Consider the following 19,009-nt stretch of genomic DNA (forward strand, 5'->3'; position numbering starts at 1 on the left):
TTATAAACACCGTCAGCTTATTTCTGGCGTACTTTAGCCTCTTTAGTAAATTATAAGCATTACATTCTAAGTCTTCCTCAATTAACCCGTTTGAAGGACTCACAGACAAACAACTGCAGTCCGCTTCCGCGCCTCGGATATTCCTCGGTATTGTCGGGTAGTGCACGCATGGCGGGGTAGCTCCCCGTAGAATAGACCGTTCGAGACCACACTTCACCTATTGTTCAATCACTTACCTTCACACATTATTTCTGGTTCTCTTGACATCTTAGGAACATTGCACCTTCTCGAATTCTCTGCAAGCGAGTCAAGATTGAATGTGTTTATAGTGTTTCATAACCAAACCAATATATTTAATCGTTCGTTTACAGTGTTAACCCAATACTACAGCAATAATTTTATCATCCTCTTGCCAGGTTCGATTCTCATTCAAATTTTCACAAGTTCAATCATACAAAACAAGTACCTAAGTATTCTAACCTCATCCTTCTTTTTTCAGTATATTTTCAACCTCATATATACTTTATCCCGTTTCTAGAGTGTTTTCTTAGTATAGCACATGCTGGCTAAACTCGCGTATGAAAGAAACGGGGGAAGATACTCCGGGCACGCGTCGATGTTTAAGAAGAGTTGAAAAATAAAAGAGGCACTTTCAATCATATTACTTTATTATATAAAACATCGCTGAAATATGTGTTCATAGCTTCAAATTCTCCCTATTCAACAAAGGTGGGGCAGCTTCCTCTTCCGTCATCGGGACAATCAAGCCGTCTTATCCAAAAAGTTCCGCAGCCTCGCTGACCAATATTGATATCAACAACCGAACCTCACTCCGCCATTGAACATTGCAAGTCCTTTGAGGATTATAGACTTTGCGCTTTTTAATCTCGGTATCTTTCTTCCATCACATCCTAATAATTAAACCACCAACATGCCATCCGCGACAGAGAGTGCTGAGATACGGAGTCACAGACCTTCCGTAGTAGGCGCAGATGAAGGACCAAAACCAGAATACCCACGGCGCATGGAAGGAGTAGTTGAACATGGATTTAAAAGAGGTTCCAAAGATGTTTGCGCGCCGATCTATTCTACCCAACTTCAATTTGAATTTCTAGACCAATGTCGCTGACTTATTCACGATTCCAGCTAGGCTTTCCTACAGCGAATATAACAGTAGAAGGCGTACCATGGTTAAATGAAGATGGGTTAGAAAACACCAACGCGTCCAGCATCGAAACAATGAAAGGCACATCACCAACCAAAGACCCCATAGACGGCGTTCATTTCGGCTGGGTCAGCCTCCGCCTCCACGACACCCATCCCGACCTCCAGACGCCCCCCAAGATCCAACCCCAGCACTCTCCCGACCGCAAATCCAAAGACCATGCCATATTCCCGCTCTCCGACCTCAAAACGCCCCCTCCAAGCTCTTCAAACTGGCGCATCTACCCTATGGTCATGTCCATTGGCTTCAACCCATTCTACGGCAACAAAGAGCGATCCGCCGAAGTCTTCATCATGAACGACTTCCAGGAAGACTTTTACGGGGACTACATGCGCGTTAGTATACTAGGATACATACGCAAGGAGCTTAATTATATAGATGTGGAGAGTCTAAAGAATGATATCAATACGGACGTGGATGTGGCGTTGAAGAGTTTGGCGCGGGAGAATTGGGGGGTGGGGAAGGAAGAGTCGTGGTTACTAGGAGAAGGGTATAGTCAAGAGCTATTTGAAGAGAAAACGAGGGAGGCGGAGGAGAGGGCGAGGAAGAAGGAAGCGATTGAAAAGGCGGGTAAGGAGAAGGAGAAAGAGAATGAAGCTAAGATTTGAATAGAGGTACGATGGAAGAGGGTGGGAGTGGATAATTTGGGACATAGAGTTGGTGGTGTTGCGATTGAAATTGTAGACTGGATCTAGAGCGAACTGGCTGGGATTCGAAGGCGTTGATAATGGAGTTATGCGAAGAGATATAGTAGATCGCAGATATAGAGATAATGCAACGAAATTTATGATTGAATCAGTCAAGGGGCTCCCAATGTACAATCACTAGTATTCTTGAAGAATTTCCTCTCATTTCCTAAAAGGCTATCCCTCGCACATTATTTATACTGTCTTATTAAAACCAAAACCTCCTTCAAATCTATCGAAATCAAGAGTCTTATCTAGGACCTCTTCTTTAAATAAATAGCCAGCCCTTCTAAAACAACTCAATCCCACCTCTACCATCCACACTCTCCACACATCCCTTTCAACATATCAACAGCACGCCAAAAGAAACCAATCAACTCCCCCCACCCCAAACAAAATCCAAGAAAAACCCAAGAATCCAAATAAATATAAGTTCCCCCAGAAGTGCGGACATTCAGACTCCCAATCAAGATTCAAAACATAATTTGCTAGATATTTTGTTAGCCGCTATGGGGATATCACATCCCAGACCTGATAAAATATATTCCCTAGTACCTCGAAAAAAATCTTTTCTCTTAATCGCCAGTTTCTTTATCGCACATCTGAACAGACGGCGAGTCTCGACATAATATTTAGACCTATCAAAATGAACTATAAGACAGAGATACCAATATCGTTACAAACCAGCAGGCGTGCACTTTTCGAGAGGCTAACTCTGAATATAGTATTTCTTATGATGATTAAATCCAGCACGCTATAGAGCGGAGCTAGCTCAGTAATCTTTCCGGAGAAAATCTCAATACTAAGGAGTGCTCGAACCAAATGTGAGCGTATAAGAAAGAACATCTAAAATTCTCGCCAAGGGAAAGAAGAACTATTCTTTACACTTCACATCACCTTTTCCCCCCTTCACAAGCAAGTATAATGGTAAATCTAAAAAGAAACCCCACATAGCCATTTATAGACACTTCTCACACGCATTCAGACCTAACAAGTTGGAGAAAATTTATAACCGTATGTAAATCTCAAATTAAAACTACAAACTACCTATACCTACACACCCACCGCCCTAAAAATCTACACAGACGCTAGCAAGCTAAAATAAGACAACACCATCTGAACGCCCGCTGGGTATCACCCAAAATCGCAAACAAGAATAACCGCCCATTCGTGTATCGTACAATCGTAATGTGAGTTTCTCAAAATTGGTTCCGTGTTGGAACTTCGTCGCGCTGTGTGTGTTTGAAGAATCTTACTGTGCCTCTTATTCTGCATTCTTAAAAATGCGGCAAGTATGCTGTGGAAAGTCTCTTTTCCGGTCGTCTGCACCAACAGAAACACACCATTAAGCGCTATGGACCTTCCACCATATATCAACAGCTGCCGGTCCCGCTTATTTGCCTCGCTTTAAACTGTATATCGGTAAGGCAAGTTAACTTCAGCATCCTAAGTCGTTCGTGGTATATCCCCTAACTCGATCATGACTCTTGTTTCGTCCATTTAGACACATATAATCCTCACTCATATCTCTTCTCCGTAATCCCATCCATATTCAAACTCGAAAACGTCGAAATGGGCCTCAACCTCATCAGCGAGACAGCAGGAAGTTCCACTGGCGCAACCGGCTTTCTCGGAATCGAAGGCCCCTTGATAGTCTCACTACTAGTGGAGCTACTACCCGACGATATACTATTTCTGAAGCTAGAGCCCGTACTTGCTCTAGCCAATTTTGAGAGCGTGCTTCCTCGTCGTTCTTTATCTTTGGGCTCCGTCTCTATTAATCTTTCGCTCAGATACGAAGTTCGGTTGCAGATTTTACGGAATTCCTTCTCTGCTGTGTCACGCAGCTCGAGTGCTTTGTTGAACTTGCGGGTGAATTCCTCGCGATCCGCAACTGAGTCAAAGTCAAGGTTAAGGAACCTGCAATCGAGGGACTGTACTTGTTTCCGGTCGTCAAAACGCGGATGTCGAGGATAGGCGAAAATAGAGAGGTTCCATTGACTCAGTTCCGAAGTCATTCGGCGCACCTGGAAGGGAATATCGGAGCCCTTTGGTTTACGCTTCTCGATCACGATTCTACGGCAAGTTTTGGCTTTCTTGTTACAGTCGCAGGCGGTTGGTATGATTTGCATTCCAAAACCAACTACAATCCAAAGTTAGTGATGCCGAGTTTGCTGTGATCTAGAGCTATGCAACTTACGTTCTATGTGATAGAAGCTATATTCACCCCCAACCCGACAATACACTATAATGACCGGGAGTGGAGGTGTACTGGCACCTATCGTAGATTCGTTATCGGAACGCTCATGAACTGATATCCGCGAGCGATCCCGCCCCTTCAGTACCATCTCGACTGCAGCAGAAGTCCGCGTCATATTTGTCGCCTGAGAATCGCCAGACGAAGATGATGAGATTAATGACTCTCGTCTCGCTGAACTGTCTTGCGTCAATGGCTTCCAATGCCATAACTGAACTTTCCCTTGTCCTCTTAATAATTTCGGAGAATGATTGAGTGCCCATGCCGGATTCTTATCGAAAACGACCTGGTATCCTGTGACAGTCCTCTGGAAATCTAACATATCCTTCTCTTCTTTGATATCATACGATGTTTCTCCGGTTTCGTTACCGCGATGAATTCCAACACTAGCCATTGCGCCGGACACTCGTCGCTGGCCACTGCTTGGGGTATTTTGCGATATTGCATAGAAAGGAATAAACCTATCAATATGGATATTGAATCTCTCGCTTTCGTAATAAGGAGTTCCGGATCGATCTCCAATAACACTCCGAACAATCCTAAGAGTGATTGGCCCGGTTCGAAATACAACCAAGTTGTCTTTTCCAACAGCGCCGAGATAATTGGGCACCGATAATTTCAATATTTCCTCTTCTCCCACATTGGGATCCGTCATAAATTTATTTTGAATAACCTCTTCTGGCGGCCAAATGAGAAAAGCTGTCGGATTAACTTGTTGAAGATCCATGTCAGAAAACCTTATGATATCTTTACGTCGATACTGATCTTTGATACGTTTCTCGAGTTGGGCCATGGTTCGAGGATAGAGCGATCCTGGACGCGCACTCTGATAAGGCACACCACTTCTCAGGGCCTCCAGTAACCATTGTGATTTAAGTAGGTTTAGATATTGCTCGACTGTTTGATCCGCAGTTTCGGGGTCACGGAAAGCGTAAGTACTTTCTCTGAAATGAGAATATAAAGCATCAAATCCCTCTTTCAACGGAATACGGGTTACGTCGATGAATCCATCAGGTGGGTTTTCGAGAACAGTCTCTTGAAGACGCGCATCAAGCCATGGTGGTAATGGTGGAAGGGGAGACTCAATTGCAAAATGAGTACGCATCAAGTCCAAAATTTCATCCACCTTGCCATCGATAGTTGTGAGAAGTCCTAGTGTGACCGGCTCCATCACCAGATAGATCTTCTGGGTATGGAACTGTATTCTGCGTCCCAAGGCGTCAACTTTCTCCTGCGAACTTGCAGCCCAAATGATGTTGTCAATAAAACCTGCGCGGTTTCTTCGAAGATTGACATTTTTGGTAAGAATTTCAACCGACTGGTTGATTGTTTTTTGGAAATCGCCTACTACATCTCGTAGGTCGTCTCGAAGATCTCTTGCATCTAGATTAGGTTGTTCATATCTATTGAGAGCAGCTTCAAATGCCGTCTGGAGTTGTTCAAGACGGGTTTCAAGCAATTTAACATCGTTGCCGAATTGCTTGTATCGCTCATCTATCACGGCCACGGGTTAGCATCACATCCAAGCTTGGAATGAGGGGTAAGATCAGGCATACCAGCAGCATTGTTTTTATCAAAGCAGTTACTCCATAGCCATCTACAGGTCCTTATTCCAGTCAAAATATCAGCAGGAGAAAAGCCAAACGACATCGCTCAGGGACGGCACTCTCTGCCACATCGCAATTCACAGGTGTAGGGGTTGTTGTCGAAGGTGCGAAGAGCAGTTGTATTTAGCAAGAGCTATCAGTACGGTTGCCTGGAAAGCACATTTGGTCAGCGGTGTCCCCCATTTAGGTGGTGTCCACTACGGCAGGTGGTCACGACAGCCTCACTGTCAATATTTCGGCTGTGCCCAGCCACTCAGCCGCTCGATAGCGTATCGCAGACGGGTCAGTCAGGTCATTTCAGACAATGAATCACAACGCCAAGTCGTTATGGTGCTGCAAGAACTGTGGGCTTCCTGGCAAGGCAGAAGGAGAGTTTAAAGTGACCTGAATAGCGATCGTGTATAATAGTGAGCGAAAGCCCCAAGTGTTCGGTGTAAGGCGATCCCAAATCCCGCAATTGCTGCAAACTTTTGCCCCAAAACAAGACGCAATGGCTGCTGATTTTGATGAAGATGATTGGAACCGAGCCGTCGAGGATCTAGATGAGGACCATCAACGTATTGATGAAGCACCCACCACCAACCAGCGACTTGGGAGATTTACAGTCGTTGCTCTCATTTTGAACCGCACTATTGGTAATCGTCATAGTGTCGACGAACAAGAGTTCATCTACTAACGCAGCATAGGATCCGGAATATTTGTGTCTCCTATCAAAGTCTACAATGGAACTGGTAGCGTCGGAGCGTCGATGTTACTTTGGTTTCTTGGTGGCATCGTAGGAACTTGTGGATTGCTGGTCTGGCTGGAGTTGGGCCTTTCGCTCCCTATCCGCGTCGTTCAGGTGATGCCAGGGATTTTCGAGCGAACTAGCGTTCCGAGAAGTGGAGGAGAAAAGAATTATGTGAGTGTTAGCGATCGAGCGTAGAAGCGGTGACATTCGCTGACGGCGAGAAGCTCGAGTTCATCTATACAAACCCAACCACTGGACGACCGAAATTTCTGGTGACCTGCATGTACGGAATTGTGTTCATTCTCTTGGGGAACCTGTCTGGCAATGCTATTGCCTTTGGAACTTTCATCATGGAAGCCGCTGGAGTGCCTGACCCCTCAAAAGCTGTCGTGATCGGAATCGCGATTGCTGCTTTGACGCTAGCCATAGGAGTGCACAGTATGTCCGGCATTCTCACTGATCTAATTGCTGCAACATTGTTAACATTTCAACAGTTTTCTCCCGCAGAGGTGGAATTCTTCTCAACAACGGATTTGCTGTTGTAAAGGTATTGATTCTCCTCACCATGATTGTCCTCGGCTTTATCAAAGGAGCTGGCCACAAACTTGGTGGACCAGCGGTCGATGCTGCTGATAGCCTTGCACCGAATGTCGCTTTCAAGACCGACAAACGCGACCTTGCTAGCTATACTGACTCGTTTCTGTTCATTGTGTATACGTACTCTGGCTTCGAGCAGCCATTCTATGTTTTAAGCGAGGTTTCGAGGCCGAGAAAGGTGTTTCCCAAGTACACTTTACTTGCCATGCTTGCAACCACGTCGTTGTTTGTCCTGATGAACATCAGCTATTTCTGCGCAGTATCGAAGGACACTCCGGATATAGCGTCAGCACAGGACATGGCGACGGTGTTCTTCGACCAGGTATTCGGCAATGAAACAGCTAAAAGAGTCATGTCTGCGATGATAGCTTTCTCCATATTCGGCAACATAGTCGTCATGACTTTCACAGCAGCTCGTGTGAAACAGGAGATTGCTAAAGAAGGCATCCTGCCATTCTCGCTTTTCTTCGCGACTGGTCATACCACTTCTTTCGCTCGCCTCAAAGAAAGGTTCTTTCCCTCGAGGGCACTTGACAATGAGCATTTGGAGCAAACCCCAATGGCCGCCCTTGGACTACATTGGTTTACCTCCGTTTTTCTGATTGCTATCACTTCGATGATGGATACCGGTACTGCATATTCGGCACTTGTGGGCCTGTATTCGTACACCATCATCATTTTAATGGGATTCTTTTGCTCTGGTGGACTGTTATATCTGAAACTAAGCCCAAGTCGAAATTGGAAGGAGGACGCCAACATTAGGTTCTGGATAGACCCACTGCACGCAGTGATCTACTGCGTCACTTGTGGATTTCTCCTGGTGGCCTCTTTCGTAAAGCCGGCAGATAACTCGCCATATTCGTACCAAAACTCCCACATACAGTGGTTCGTCATTCCTACAATTGGGTTGTCGACTTTAACGTGGGGTTTGATGTGGTACGGAGGCTTACATCTCGTGATGTATCGAAAGATGAAGGACCTTGTTGTGACACGTCTTGCTCTGGTGGTGCCAGACAACAAAGTCGAAGGACAGTTCATTCAAAAGGCCGAAATCATTCGCCATGAGTGGCATGTGCGGATTCCTTCTTCTGGTGCGAGTATCGATTATGATAATGAGATGTCTTGATTTGGTAGACGCAATTGTATTGGTTTGTTTTAGCGATGTAGTTACCCAAGACTGTAATTTGAGATATCCAACTATAGAATCCGATTTTCTGAAAGTTTTCGTGATCTCGACCTTTGCTTCACGCCTGGATGGCTCGAACACGCTATCCAGTCAGCTTGTTGAGAGCTCAGAGCCACATGTCAGGGGTGTCAGGCGAGCAACAGCCAGATTTGGATTTCGAAAGGCCAAGATTTGACTGCGAGACGAACTGGTAACACGGTAACACCATGATGAACGGCAAAAGATTGATTTCATCAGCCATCTTCATCTGATCTGCCAGTCTTGGAGCGAACCGAGCAGGCATAGCTATAGGAGTCGCTGACAATATTGGTAGAGCTCATAGCCACCACCGCTAATGTTGGTCCGATTTCGTGAAATATCCGGTGACCTCTTATGCTCTTCGCATCAATATTCAATCGGGAAATGAGATGTTCCCGAGCTGAACACTCCTCTCACATGGTGCATGAGTCCAAGACTCCAAGAAGTATCTTTCCACTCACCGACCAATCATGAGATGCGTCATTTTTGAGATTTCTCCCCACACGGCCGCAGCCTGGTTGATGTTACACTAGACAGCCTCATTCTCATTCTCTCAAAGCAACGCGGCTTATGCTGTGGGTCGGACTGTCTTCCAGAAGGTTTACTCCGTACAAACGGGACAGATGGGATGAACTGATGAAGTTGGCGTAGATCGACTTGGCTCTCGCTTCTCGCAAATTGAAGTAATTGCGCACGGACCATCGAGGGTCACGTTTTCCGAACTCTATTTCCATCTGGTCGCCTTCTCCTTGACTTATTTTTCGGCCCTACAACGAGTATCTGTTCATGATCAATATACGCCCTTTTCTATATCTACGTCGGTTGCTTATTTCGACTCGTTCTTACATCTTGTTAGCATATGACGAGCATGATATCCCACCGCCCGCACAACTTTCCAGCGCGCGTTGCGTGGAAGAACGTATACCTTCAATGATGCCATCTAGAAATAGCAAACGGTCTTTGTCCCCTAATGGCTTTCACTTGGCTATGTCTTGTTAGGCCATATGACCAAAAGCCTATCCTCTACTACATCTCATGATGGTTATCGCTCTATCTTGCCAAAATCAACATTATCGGACCCTCTCTTGGAACCAGATCGCGGATGTCTGCAAATCTCCAGGTCCTTTTTGAGTGTCTCGGAACAAACGAACTTAGGTGGGAAGGGTTAACGACTGAACAATATCATGGAAAACACTAGGGTTATGTCGAGATTTAACCCACCATACGGGCTTTTCGGGCATCAAGATTGCTCGAAGCCATACCAACACAGCTATCGCCAGGCATAGCATAGAGCAGATTTCCCATCGAGCCTGTATTGTTTTCATGTTTTGTCAGATTATCACTCTTACGATCCAGAGGAAGGTCAAACTGCTTCTATGTTTCCCCACTTTCGGGACTTGTTCCAAGTAGCGACCACAAGCCGACCAGATATACCGTTGAACCCACTCTCGAGCTACCTCATCGGATCTCCGTCTTTCTGAGACGGGCAACAAATTGTCTATCAAGTTATCAATACCAAGATAAGTTCTTAACCTCAAGCTGTCGCACAACTCTGGGCCTACGCCCTGCGATAAAGCAACTCGATAAGCGTTCCTTGCATTAAATGGCGTACTCTGAGGTCATCAATATAGTTTCTAGTACTTTATCAGATAGTCGTTGAGTGCTTCTGGTGCCTGTCCCCAAATTTATCCTGGTCTCTTTTGGCTTTGAGCAGATGCAATTCGACAATCAGGATGAGACCTTATCTTTGGCATGTCGTAAGCCTTGACTGTTGCCATACTGGCTGTGCAGTTATGGAACCCCAGGGTTTTTCGGATCAGATGTACCGCTGTTGAGTGATACCTTATCTATACAGTGGTTTTTAGTAAGTCTCGCTTGATTTAAGGAGTAACTGTATCCTCGTTTTGTTATTTCGGTTTCTGTTGCAGTGTCGATCATCTCGAAAACTCATCAAGAAATCGACGACAATGAGCAGTATGTCGGAAAAGCATCACAGCTCAGATGAGGAGAAGAGGCCAGTTGGCGGCACTGGGGTGATTGATACCCAAGTGGGTGATGTTGAAGACCATGAGGTTTTCAAGAAGACTGCGGATGGAGTCGATTTCCGGACTGTTTCATGGCCGCGAGCAACTGTGATCTTCCTGAAGAGTAAGTTATTTCGAGACTGCATTAAATCGCCTTGCTAACAGATGTACAGTCATTTTTGCGACCGGTGTTCTCAGCATACCTTCAGCCATGTACGAGTTAGGAGCACTTGGTGGAGCACTTTCAGTCATCGGATGGGGCCTGTTGAACACTTATACTGCAGTCATTCAAGGTGACTTCCGTAACAGACATCTTGGAACCCATTCCATCGCAGATATGGCAGGGGTGTTAGGTGGTCCTGTACTCAAAGAGATCGTTGGAGTCCTCTTCCTCGCTGCATATGTTCTATGTACTGGATCTGGCATTCTTGGGGTTTCAATCGGCATCAACGCCCTCTCCACACACGCCGCATGCAGTGTGTGGTGGGGATTGATTGCTACGGTCTTCGTCGCGGCAACAGCTTCAGTCCGCAAGTTTCACACAATCGGCTGGTTGACATGGGTCGGATTCGCAAGTATCTTCATCGCCGTCTTCATTGTTGTCATCGCAGTTACAACTCTTGACCGTCCAGCAGCAGCACCTCAAACTGGAGACTACGACTTCGGTTATCACGTCATTGCATACCCAACGTTTGTGGCAGGTATTACAGCAACGGCAACCATCTTCGTCTCTTCAGCAGGAACATCTGCTTTTCTTCCCGTCATCTCAGAGATGCGCCAGCCTAAGGATTACAGAAAGGCTCTTTTCACATGCATGGGCTTCGTCACGGCAGCATACCTGAGTTTGGCTCTCGTTGTGTACAAATGGTGTGGGAAATGGGTTGCCTCACCCTCTCTCGGTTCCGCGGGACCTACCATCAAGAAAATCGCATACGGTATTGGTCTTATCGGTCTACTTGTTTCAGCAACACTCTATCTACACGTAGCGTCCAAATACCTCTTCGTCCGCATTCTCCGAAAGACTCGTCACCTACAGCAAAACACTGTGGTTCATTGGGGCGTCTGGCTTGGCTGTACCTTCGGTCTCGCAGCTCTCGCATTCATCCTCGCTGAGGCGATTCCAATCTTCAACTATCTTATCGCATTGACTGGAAGTCTTTGTTTCGCGCCAATTGCTATTATGCTTCCAGGAGCTCTCTGGATCCATGATCATGGCCATTATAAAAGCGGAACTATGGTACAGAAAGCTAAGTACTGGGCTCACTGGTTTTTGCCTGTCTTGGGTTTGTTTATTTGTGTTGGTGGAACTTATGGTGTTGTTCAATCTATCATTAGCGCTTACGCAAGTGGGCAAATTGGTAAGTTTGTTGTTCCAACTGAGGTGACCTGTTGCTAATACGGTGCTAGGTGGTGCTTTCAGCTGTGCAGATAATTCCAACTCGACTTGATCTTGGAGTGATGCTTACAGTTGGTGTCTGATCGATATTGCCAGTAAATAAGCGAAATGCCAGAAATAGAACAGCGAAACAGTACATAATAATGAAATAAATCTATAACTTTAAGCCAGGGTGCAGGCGAATCCCCGAATTATCACTGTTTCAAGAGCTCATATTTTCATATCCCATACTTTCGACTTTGAACGCGTTACTACATGTATACACTGGCAGACCCGCCGTATTTTTTCATCTGCAAAACCGGCTGCTCTCGGAAACAACAAAACTCAATGGAAACGTAGCATTAAGAGTTAACAGATTAACAGGAAGTCTTTGCGTCATCCTAGGCTTTATAATATAGTGGTGAGATGTCTCTTACCATTAGTATCATTGCACGTGAATAATTAACATAATCACATGACCATATCGAGCCCGCTTCCCTCTTTTCGTCCCGAGTTTCCAGTTGAACATCTCAATATAAATGACCACCTTAATTCGCCTTTCCAGCATTGTCGTTCGTCCATCATCTTCAGGCCATAATCCATATCCTTTATTCTATCTCAAAACTAACAAATTTCCTTCGTGTCTGCCTCGCCAAGACTCCTTTTGGGTTGCATGCTTTTCGGTGGCAACGGTACTCGATTGGATAGAAACATGGCTGCCAGCTTGCATCTTATGTCAGGCAGCGGTGGGGGCCATTTTTACGGAAACGACCTGCGCCAAGTTACATATATATTCCAACTTCTTACTGCTCCATCACTGGTATGGATCCTCTTTCCGCCCTGAGTCTTGCAGCTGCCATCGCTCAATTTATTGACTACGGATCGAAAATTGTCTCCCAAACGAAAGAAATTGCGGATTTAGGCTCTTCTGTGAACGTACAGCATTTGTCAACCATTACAAATGATATCAAGGGGATAAACTCGAGCTTGAAGAGACAACTGAAGGTCGATGTGAAAAGTAGTGCGACCTTATCTCAAGAAGCTCTGGTCAGTTATCAAGGCTTGAAGTGGCATTCGAAACCTGAATCATAGTATAGTCTGACAATGACGTTTAGGACCTCCAATCGCTCGCTATCCGATGTAATGAGATTGCTCAAGAGCTCGTCGAATGCTTAACCAAAGTCACAATAACAGGCGACAAAAAAGATACTTGGACAAGTATCAGAGCCGCTATTAAAACTGTTTGGACCAGTCAGCAAATCGCAACTCTGTCACAAAGACTCAATGACTATAGAAGCCAGTTAACTCTTAGACTGCTTCTGGTCATAAATTCTCAGCATACGCTGCAAGACAAAAAGCTGGACAAGTTGTCCCGAAGCAATGGCGAAATTGTGGAAGCCGTGACTATCAGCCTAGGAACCTTGCAGTCTGCAATCAACGATCAGAATAATAAGTTAAATAAACGCCATGCAGAGACCATTGCAGCAATATTGACAACTAGAGGTGGCGATTCTCGAACTATTACAGGTTCTTCAACGTCAATATTCGAGTCTAACCCATCAACCGACCAGCGCGTTGCAACAACTTTCAAGCAAGCTACTGCAGCTGATGTCTCTACAAAGCCGCACTCCAGTATCGAAACTCGAGAATTCACAGATTTTACTCAGAGAATCTTGGACGCTCTTCATTTTCAGAGCATTTCAGACAGACGTGCTGCAATTCCTATGCCTCATACTCACACATTCGAATGGATATTCAAAAAGCCTAGCTCCCTTGATACGCCGTGGGACAGTCTCGATAACTGGCTGAGGCAAGGTAAGGGCTGTTATTGGATAAACGGTAAGGCGGGTAGTGGGAAGAGTACGCTCATGAAATACATCGAAGAAAACAAAAAGACAAGAGCTGCTTTGAATCATTGGGCTGGCCCATCCAAGCTCATTACCGGATCATTCTTTTTCTGGTATGCGGGAAGTACCATGCAAAAGTCTCAGGAAGGACTCCTGCGGTCTTTACTACTTGACGTGCTTACACAACAACCGCAATTGGTACCAACATTATTTCCTGAAGCTTACCGCACAATCATTGCATGTCAACACGATACCCAGATTAGTCTTTCGTTTTCGGAATTGAAAAGAGCCTTTTTGAACCTCATTGCCTCTGTACCTAAGGGATTAAAGATCTGCTATCTTATCGATGGTGTGGATGAATACCTAGGCGATCATAACGAGATCGCTGAATTATTCCAACAGGCCACCGCCTCCGAGTCTGTCAAGATCCTTCTGTCGAGTCGTCCGATACCTGCTTGTTTTCAAGCCTTTTCTAACTGCTCGACACTTCGTCTTCAAGATCTGACACAGCAAGATATCAGACATTACGTTTACGACGAATTGGCCCAAAATCCTCTCATGTTGCGACTGGAGGCTGCTGAAACAGGTTGTACCAGCAGACTCGTTGACGGCATTACTAAGAAAGCCGCAGGTGTTGTCCTCTGGGTCGTGCTTGTAGTGAGGAATCTCCGTTCGGGGCTTCAGGATTACGACAATTCTGCGGAACTTCAGAGGAAGTTGGACGAACTTCCCCCAACACTCGAAAAGCTATATGGACATATGCTGGGATCCATGAGTTCCCACCATCGACAACAAGGATCTAAGTTACTACAAATGGTCCTGCGTAGTATAAAAACGCATGGTGACTTTCCCCTGACAGTACTCCAATTATCATTTGCAGAAGAAGACGACTACACACGAGCTTTATCGGTTCCAATAAAGCAAATTACTGAAAAGGACGCTGAATGGCGGTGCGAAGTGATCGAAGGACGACTGCGAAGTCGATGTTGTGGGCTCATAGAAGTCCATGATCGACGATGTCTGCGGGGAGCTGGTAAGGCGAGGAAATCTATCGGGTTCCTTCATCGAACTGCTATCGAATTCTTACAAGGAGAAAATATCTGGACCGATTTAGTATCTCTGACTTCTGAAACTAAATTCGACGTCAATCTGGCTCTTTTTAGCTCAGCTCTGTGGGAGATGAAAGTGACTGCCGGATCGTCATGCAATAGTGGTGAGAGAACTTCTACTATAGAAAGTTTACTCCGCATTATGAGTTACGAGAGATACTTTGACACATACGAAATGGAATTTGCTACCAAGTATTTGCCACATGTACGAAGGACAATGTACCATCACTGGGCTGAATTTAGGAAGACGGATGCCCTAGATTTATCGACTATAGAAGCAGCGACAGCGAATTATATCGATCGGCTCGGTATGGCCTTCCCGGTGTCTTTTATGTTCTTTGCCGCAAGCCAGTGCCCGTCAAGCCACCTCCAAGCCCTCTTTGTGCTGTATCGGGACCCCTTTAGAAAGGAGGAATCCGACGAAGAACAAGAGATATTAGATTATGGAGCTGTCAGCCCCTCAGCAACCCCTCAGATGAATCCTATTGATGTTTCCATTGCTACAGACTTACTTTTACTTTATCTGGACAAAAGTATGGCACCTCTTCGATCGACAATTTCCCAGAACATTCTTGGGTGCTGGTCAGCTCTGTATGCCACAATTTCGCCTGATCAGGCAATACAACGACATTGGAATCAAAGATGGCGAGAAGTGACTACAGACGAGCTGATTCGATATAGTATTTGGGATTATACCTTACACACGGCCTTCACTATCTCACGATACAACGAGGACGACTTTGAGGAGCTGTACCAGTATGGGCTAGTAGACTCATTCTTCGATCTCATCATTGATCTTCTGGAAAAACAGTGTTCTATATCCACGACTATCAGTGTGGCGTCCGATAACCGCCGCATGGGCGATACAGGAGTCATGTCTGTTTCTGCCGCTGCTGTACTTAATGAGCTAATATCTCGCGCCTGGAAGCGGCAAGTATGGAAGCCAGATCCAACACAGCAAAAAGAAAAACTAGACAAGATCACAGAGAAGGCATGTGCCATTGAAAATAAAATGAAAGGGACAAGGGCTTATTCAGAATACACTGTACAAGTCATCCACAAAGAGCCGCGAATCGAAGAATCTCTCAAGAGCCGTCTCAAACGTCTAAGCCTCAAACAAAAGTCTCCCCCGCCAACTTCTGCCTCCACCCCCGTCGCTTCTACACGACAGGAGAAGAAAATTGTATACCACGACAGCGAATCCGAAATCTCGCCCTGGAGGAAGTACATAACAAGCAGCGAAGACGACACTATAGTTACAAGCACACCAGAGCAAAGGGACGAACCAGACGCCAAGTTTATGAAGCGCTGGAAATCTACTCCCAGGGCAACGAGAATTTCATTGCTGTATCCAGAGGAGCAGGAACTTGCCAGATTACTATCTTTGCCAGGCAATAATCGAGAGGGACGACTGGCATTAGGGAGAGTACGGAAGATGCCGTTGGCGAAACAGGAGTTGATTTTGGAGTGTGCTGGGATTTTGAAGGGTTAATTCTTTCGCCGGTGACGTGCTGATGGTTTTATGGACTGGCATATGAAAGACGATAGTTACTTCAATTTGGTTGACGAAATATCGTATGTTGCGTCAAATCTTCTGGGAAATTAAGCCCTTTTGAGACTGACTCCACTGGAGATCAATTAGGAAAGTATTCATCCAACCTGAATCATACCCTACAAAATTCAAAAGAGGATATTTCTTCCTCGAGATTAACGAAATATCGTTATTTCGTCAATTGTTCTCAACAGTCAAGAAGCTCGTAGCCTCCGTGTGTGACAAGTACTTAAACACCCTGATCTGTACCTATAGTAGCCGAAAGAGGATATTTCTTCTGCTAGATGGACGAAAGATCGTCATCATATCAATTATTGCCAGGAATTGAGAAGTTTCTGATTCCATGGAAATAAATTAGAAAGATACCGTCTACTCTACTTGTGTTTCTCACAGTCGAAAAACGACGTTTCTTCAATCACGTTAACAAAATATCGTATATTCTGTCAATTATCTCTGGACAATTACCACGTCTTTAGACTCCGTTTGAATGAAAAAAGAACTGGAAGGGCTTACCCGCTCTAACTTACATCTTAGACTCTTGGAATAGTTAAGAGGTCGTGTTGTTTATCTTACTATTTGTAAGAAAGCATAGGGTTAGCTTGTTAAGAGAGGGGTTCAGATTCTCACCCGTCTACTTCAAGAAAATAACAAGAATACTACTCGGATATGTACAGTTCTAATCTTCGAGTGCTGCAGGAGCTCTTCCTTGGGTTTGGAATCGAGAATGATGGTAGCTCGCACAACCGTGGTTTGCTAGACTTCGTCAATTAAGAATATCTTAGGAGAGGATTTTAGTTGTTGCTTCTCCGGATCTCTATGTTTCGTTGGTTATTTAGTATTCAAGTTCTCATGCGAACTAAAGTTTCGTAGCGATCAGAGAAAATACATTCCCGCTTGCAATTGACTCAGATATGTTAAAGGATTAAAGAGCATAATTGAGAGCATCTATTAGTTGCAGGACTGAGCTATACACTCGCTACTATTAATTTCTCTAATAAGGAGCATAAAGCAAACCCAACTGATCAACCTCATCCCCACCTTGTCCCAAAAACCCAACGATCCCCCAACCCTTCGGCGCAGCATAAGTAACACAATCAACCGTAGTCGTACCCGTGGCCAAAGTCCGTCCAGTACTAGTCGTAGCTTGGATATAAAATATCCTGGTCCAGCCATCCTTCTGCCCTTGACATAGTTTGGCAGTCGTCCAGTACTCCCCGCTGTTAAGAGTGAGACTTGTAGCGGTACCACCCGTTCCACCATGCGTAAAAGTAGCTCCTGATGTGAGAGTGACGCCTACGGAGTCTACTCTCGATGCTCCACGGAACGTAATGACAGATGCTCGTGGTGAGGTTGGGAGGTAGTCGAGGTCGTTAAACCATGTTCCGTGTGGACCGCCGTAGAATGGAGACTGGCGACGGGTAGGCGCTACACTCCATGTGAAGTTGACGGTGATGGGGTTGTGGTCGGAGAGAATGGAGCCGTCGGCTTGCAAGAACTTCGTGCTTTCGTAGTTGAAATATGTGGCGGTAAGTGCCAGCTGCTTGGAGCCTCTGTAGAAAACCTTGTCGACGGTTTCACAATTGTTGTTTCGTGAGGGGTTGTCACAAAGTGTTTCGACGGTTGGATTTACGCCGCCACGTTGTAGTTGAACGAAGGGGTCGATGAGGTGATTTTGAGTCTGGAAGACCGCGATATTGTCAAGCGCACGTGTGTAACGGGAATTGGTATCGCCAAATATAATGACAGAGTTACCCGCGGACCATTTGTCGACATAGTTAGCGACTTGCTGAACGTTCGCGCTTCGGGCAACCTCATCAGCAGCTTCTGTTCCGGCGTCCGTGTGAAGGTTATACATGTCAACATAGACGCCCTCGGAAACTTGTACTCGCATAAAGGTAAAACCTTTGGGAGTCAAACAATCTGCCCCTGAGGCATTAGAACAGGTTTCCCACTTTTCCCGGCTGAAACTAAACCAATTGAAGTTTGCGACTGTATTGAGCCCACTCCCAATGGCTGCTGTTCCTGATGTTGGCGTTCTATATGGATGGGTGTCCGTAGCATAGATGTACGCGTGGAACGCAAAATCTGGGGGTTGAGTGAGTAAGTTAATCTGAGAAATATCTTTTGTCTACATACCTTCTTGCATGTTGATAACATCATAGTCGTACTTGGAGAATAGTTTCCCAATAGTGCCTGCGTTGGTCGCTTTATCACCGCTAACTTCATTGCCGTTGAGTATAGCGGGTAAGCCTGCCACATTGAAGGACAAGATGTTGAAATCACCACCTGTCGCAATTGCTGAGCAGACAGAAACGAAGGCGAGAGCCGTGAGACCAAGATTTAGATGAACCATGATTGAAAATAGGCCAGTTACTCGGTACTAGCGAAGAGAACAATCGGCTTGGCTATTAGAAGTCAATGGGTGACTGTTGAGGTCTTATATATTCGACAGTACATTATGAAAATGTCTATTCCAGTATAATATTGCGGAGATTGACTCGCTATCAACAACAACGTCAGATGGAAAGAAAGCGATTGGAACGCGTAGCAAAAGTGTACACAATGTACGCGCACAGTTGCTGTTTAAGTTTCCAGCACGCCAAAAACTGCCATCCAGCGGTACTTGTCACCAGATGGGGTCATTTTGTCGATCATATATTTCCCATTAAGACTGTTGTTGTCCAACCATGAGCGACCGTGGCGATCTGGAAATCTGCAAAGTCGGTGATATATCCCAAAGGAGTTGTGTTTGCGGGGGATGAGATCGATCTTCCTTGACCTATGCCCTGCCAAGCA

At 45.4% G+C, this 19,009-nt stretch overlaps 6 protein-coding genes across 6 annotated transcripts; 4 read left to right on the top strand and 2 right to left on the bottom strand.

Annotated features, from left to right (window-relative positions):
- Positions 1 to 931: 931 nt before the first annotated feature.
- On the top strand, positions 932 to 1,833 carry GLAREA_01311 (Riboflavin kinase-like protein; the record flags this gene model as incomplete). The annotated part of the gene is made up of 2 exons (XM_008088527.1): positions 932 to 1,069; positions 1,147 to 1,833. The coding sequence occupies 2 exons, from the start codon at positions 932 to 934 to the stop codon at positions 1,831 to 1,833; spliced, it is 825 nt and encodes a 274-aa protein (XP_008086718.1).
- Positions 1,834 to 3,428: 1,595 nt separating this feature from the next.
- On the bottom strand, positions 3,429 to 5,818 carry GLAREA_01312 (uncharacterized protein; the record flags this gene model as incomplete). Its single annotated transcript, XM_008088528.1, has 3 exons — positions 3,429 to 4,054; positions 4,112 to 5,662; positions 5,725 to 5,818. The coding sequence occupies 3 exons, from the start codon at positions 5,816 to 5,818 to the stop codon at positions 3,429 to 3,431; spliced, it is 2,271 nt and encodes a 756-aa protein (XP_008086719.1).
- A 447-nt stretch (positions 5,819 to 6,265) lies between these two features.
- Positions 6,266 to 8,228, top strand: GLAREA_01313 (high-affinity methionine permease; the record flags this gene model as incomplete). Its single annotated transcript, XM_008088529.1, has 4 exons — positions 6,266 to 6,410; positions 6,462 to 6,676; positions 6,730 to 6,943; positions 7,000 to 8,228. 4 exons carry the CDS (start codon positions 6,266 to 6,268, stop codon positions 8,226 to 8,228), a joined length of 1,803 nt encoding a protein of 600 aa, XP_008086720.1.
- Positions 8,229 to 10,282: 2,054 nt separating this feature from the next.
- Positions 10,283 to 11,778, top strand: GLAREA_01314 (uncharacterized protein; the record flags this gene model as incomplete). The annotated part of the gene is made up of 3 exons (XM_008088530.1): positions 10,283 to 10,454; positions 10,504 to 11,688; positions 11,738 to 11,778. The coding sequence occupies 3 exons, from the start codon at positions 10,283 to 10,285 to the stop codon at positions 11,776 to 11,778; spliced, it is 1,398 nt and encodes a 465-aa protein (XP_008086721.1).
- Positions 11,779 to 12,527: 749 nt separating this feature from the next.
- GLAREA_01315 (P-loop containing nucleoside triphosphate hydrolase) lies at positions 12,528 to 16,153 on the top strand (the record flags this gene model as incomplete). The annotated part of the gene is made up of 2 exons (XM_008088531.1): positions 12,528 to 12,752; positions 12,821 to 16,153. 2 exons carry the CDS (start codon positions 12,528 to 12,530, stop codon positions 16,151 to 16,153), a joined length of 3,558 nt encoding a protein of 1,185 aa, XP_008086722.1.
- A 1,051-nt stretch (positions 16,154 to 17,204) lies between these two features.
- GLAREA_01316 (DNase I-like protein) lies at positions 17,205 to 18,566 on the bottom strand (the record flags this gene model as incomplete). Its single annotated transcript, XM_008088532.1, has 2 exons — positions 17,205 to 18,298; positions 18,350 to 18,566. The coding sequence occupies 2 exons, from the start codon at positions 18,564 to 18,566 to the stop codon at positions 17,205 to 17,207; spliced, it is 1,311 nt and encodes a 436-aa protein (XP_008086723.1).
- Positions 18,567 to 19,009: the final 443 nt, after the last annotated feature.

This window comes from Glarea lozoyensis (genome assembly GCF_000409485.1).
Source record: "Glarea lozoyensis ATCC 20868 chromosome Unknown GLAREA7, whole genome shotgun sequence".
NCBI lineage: Eukaryota > Fungi > Ascomycota > Leotiomycetes > Helotiales > Helotiaceae > Glarea > Glarea lozoyensis.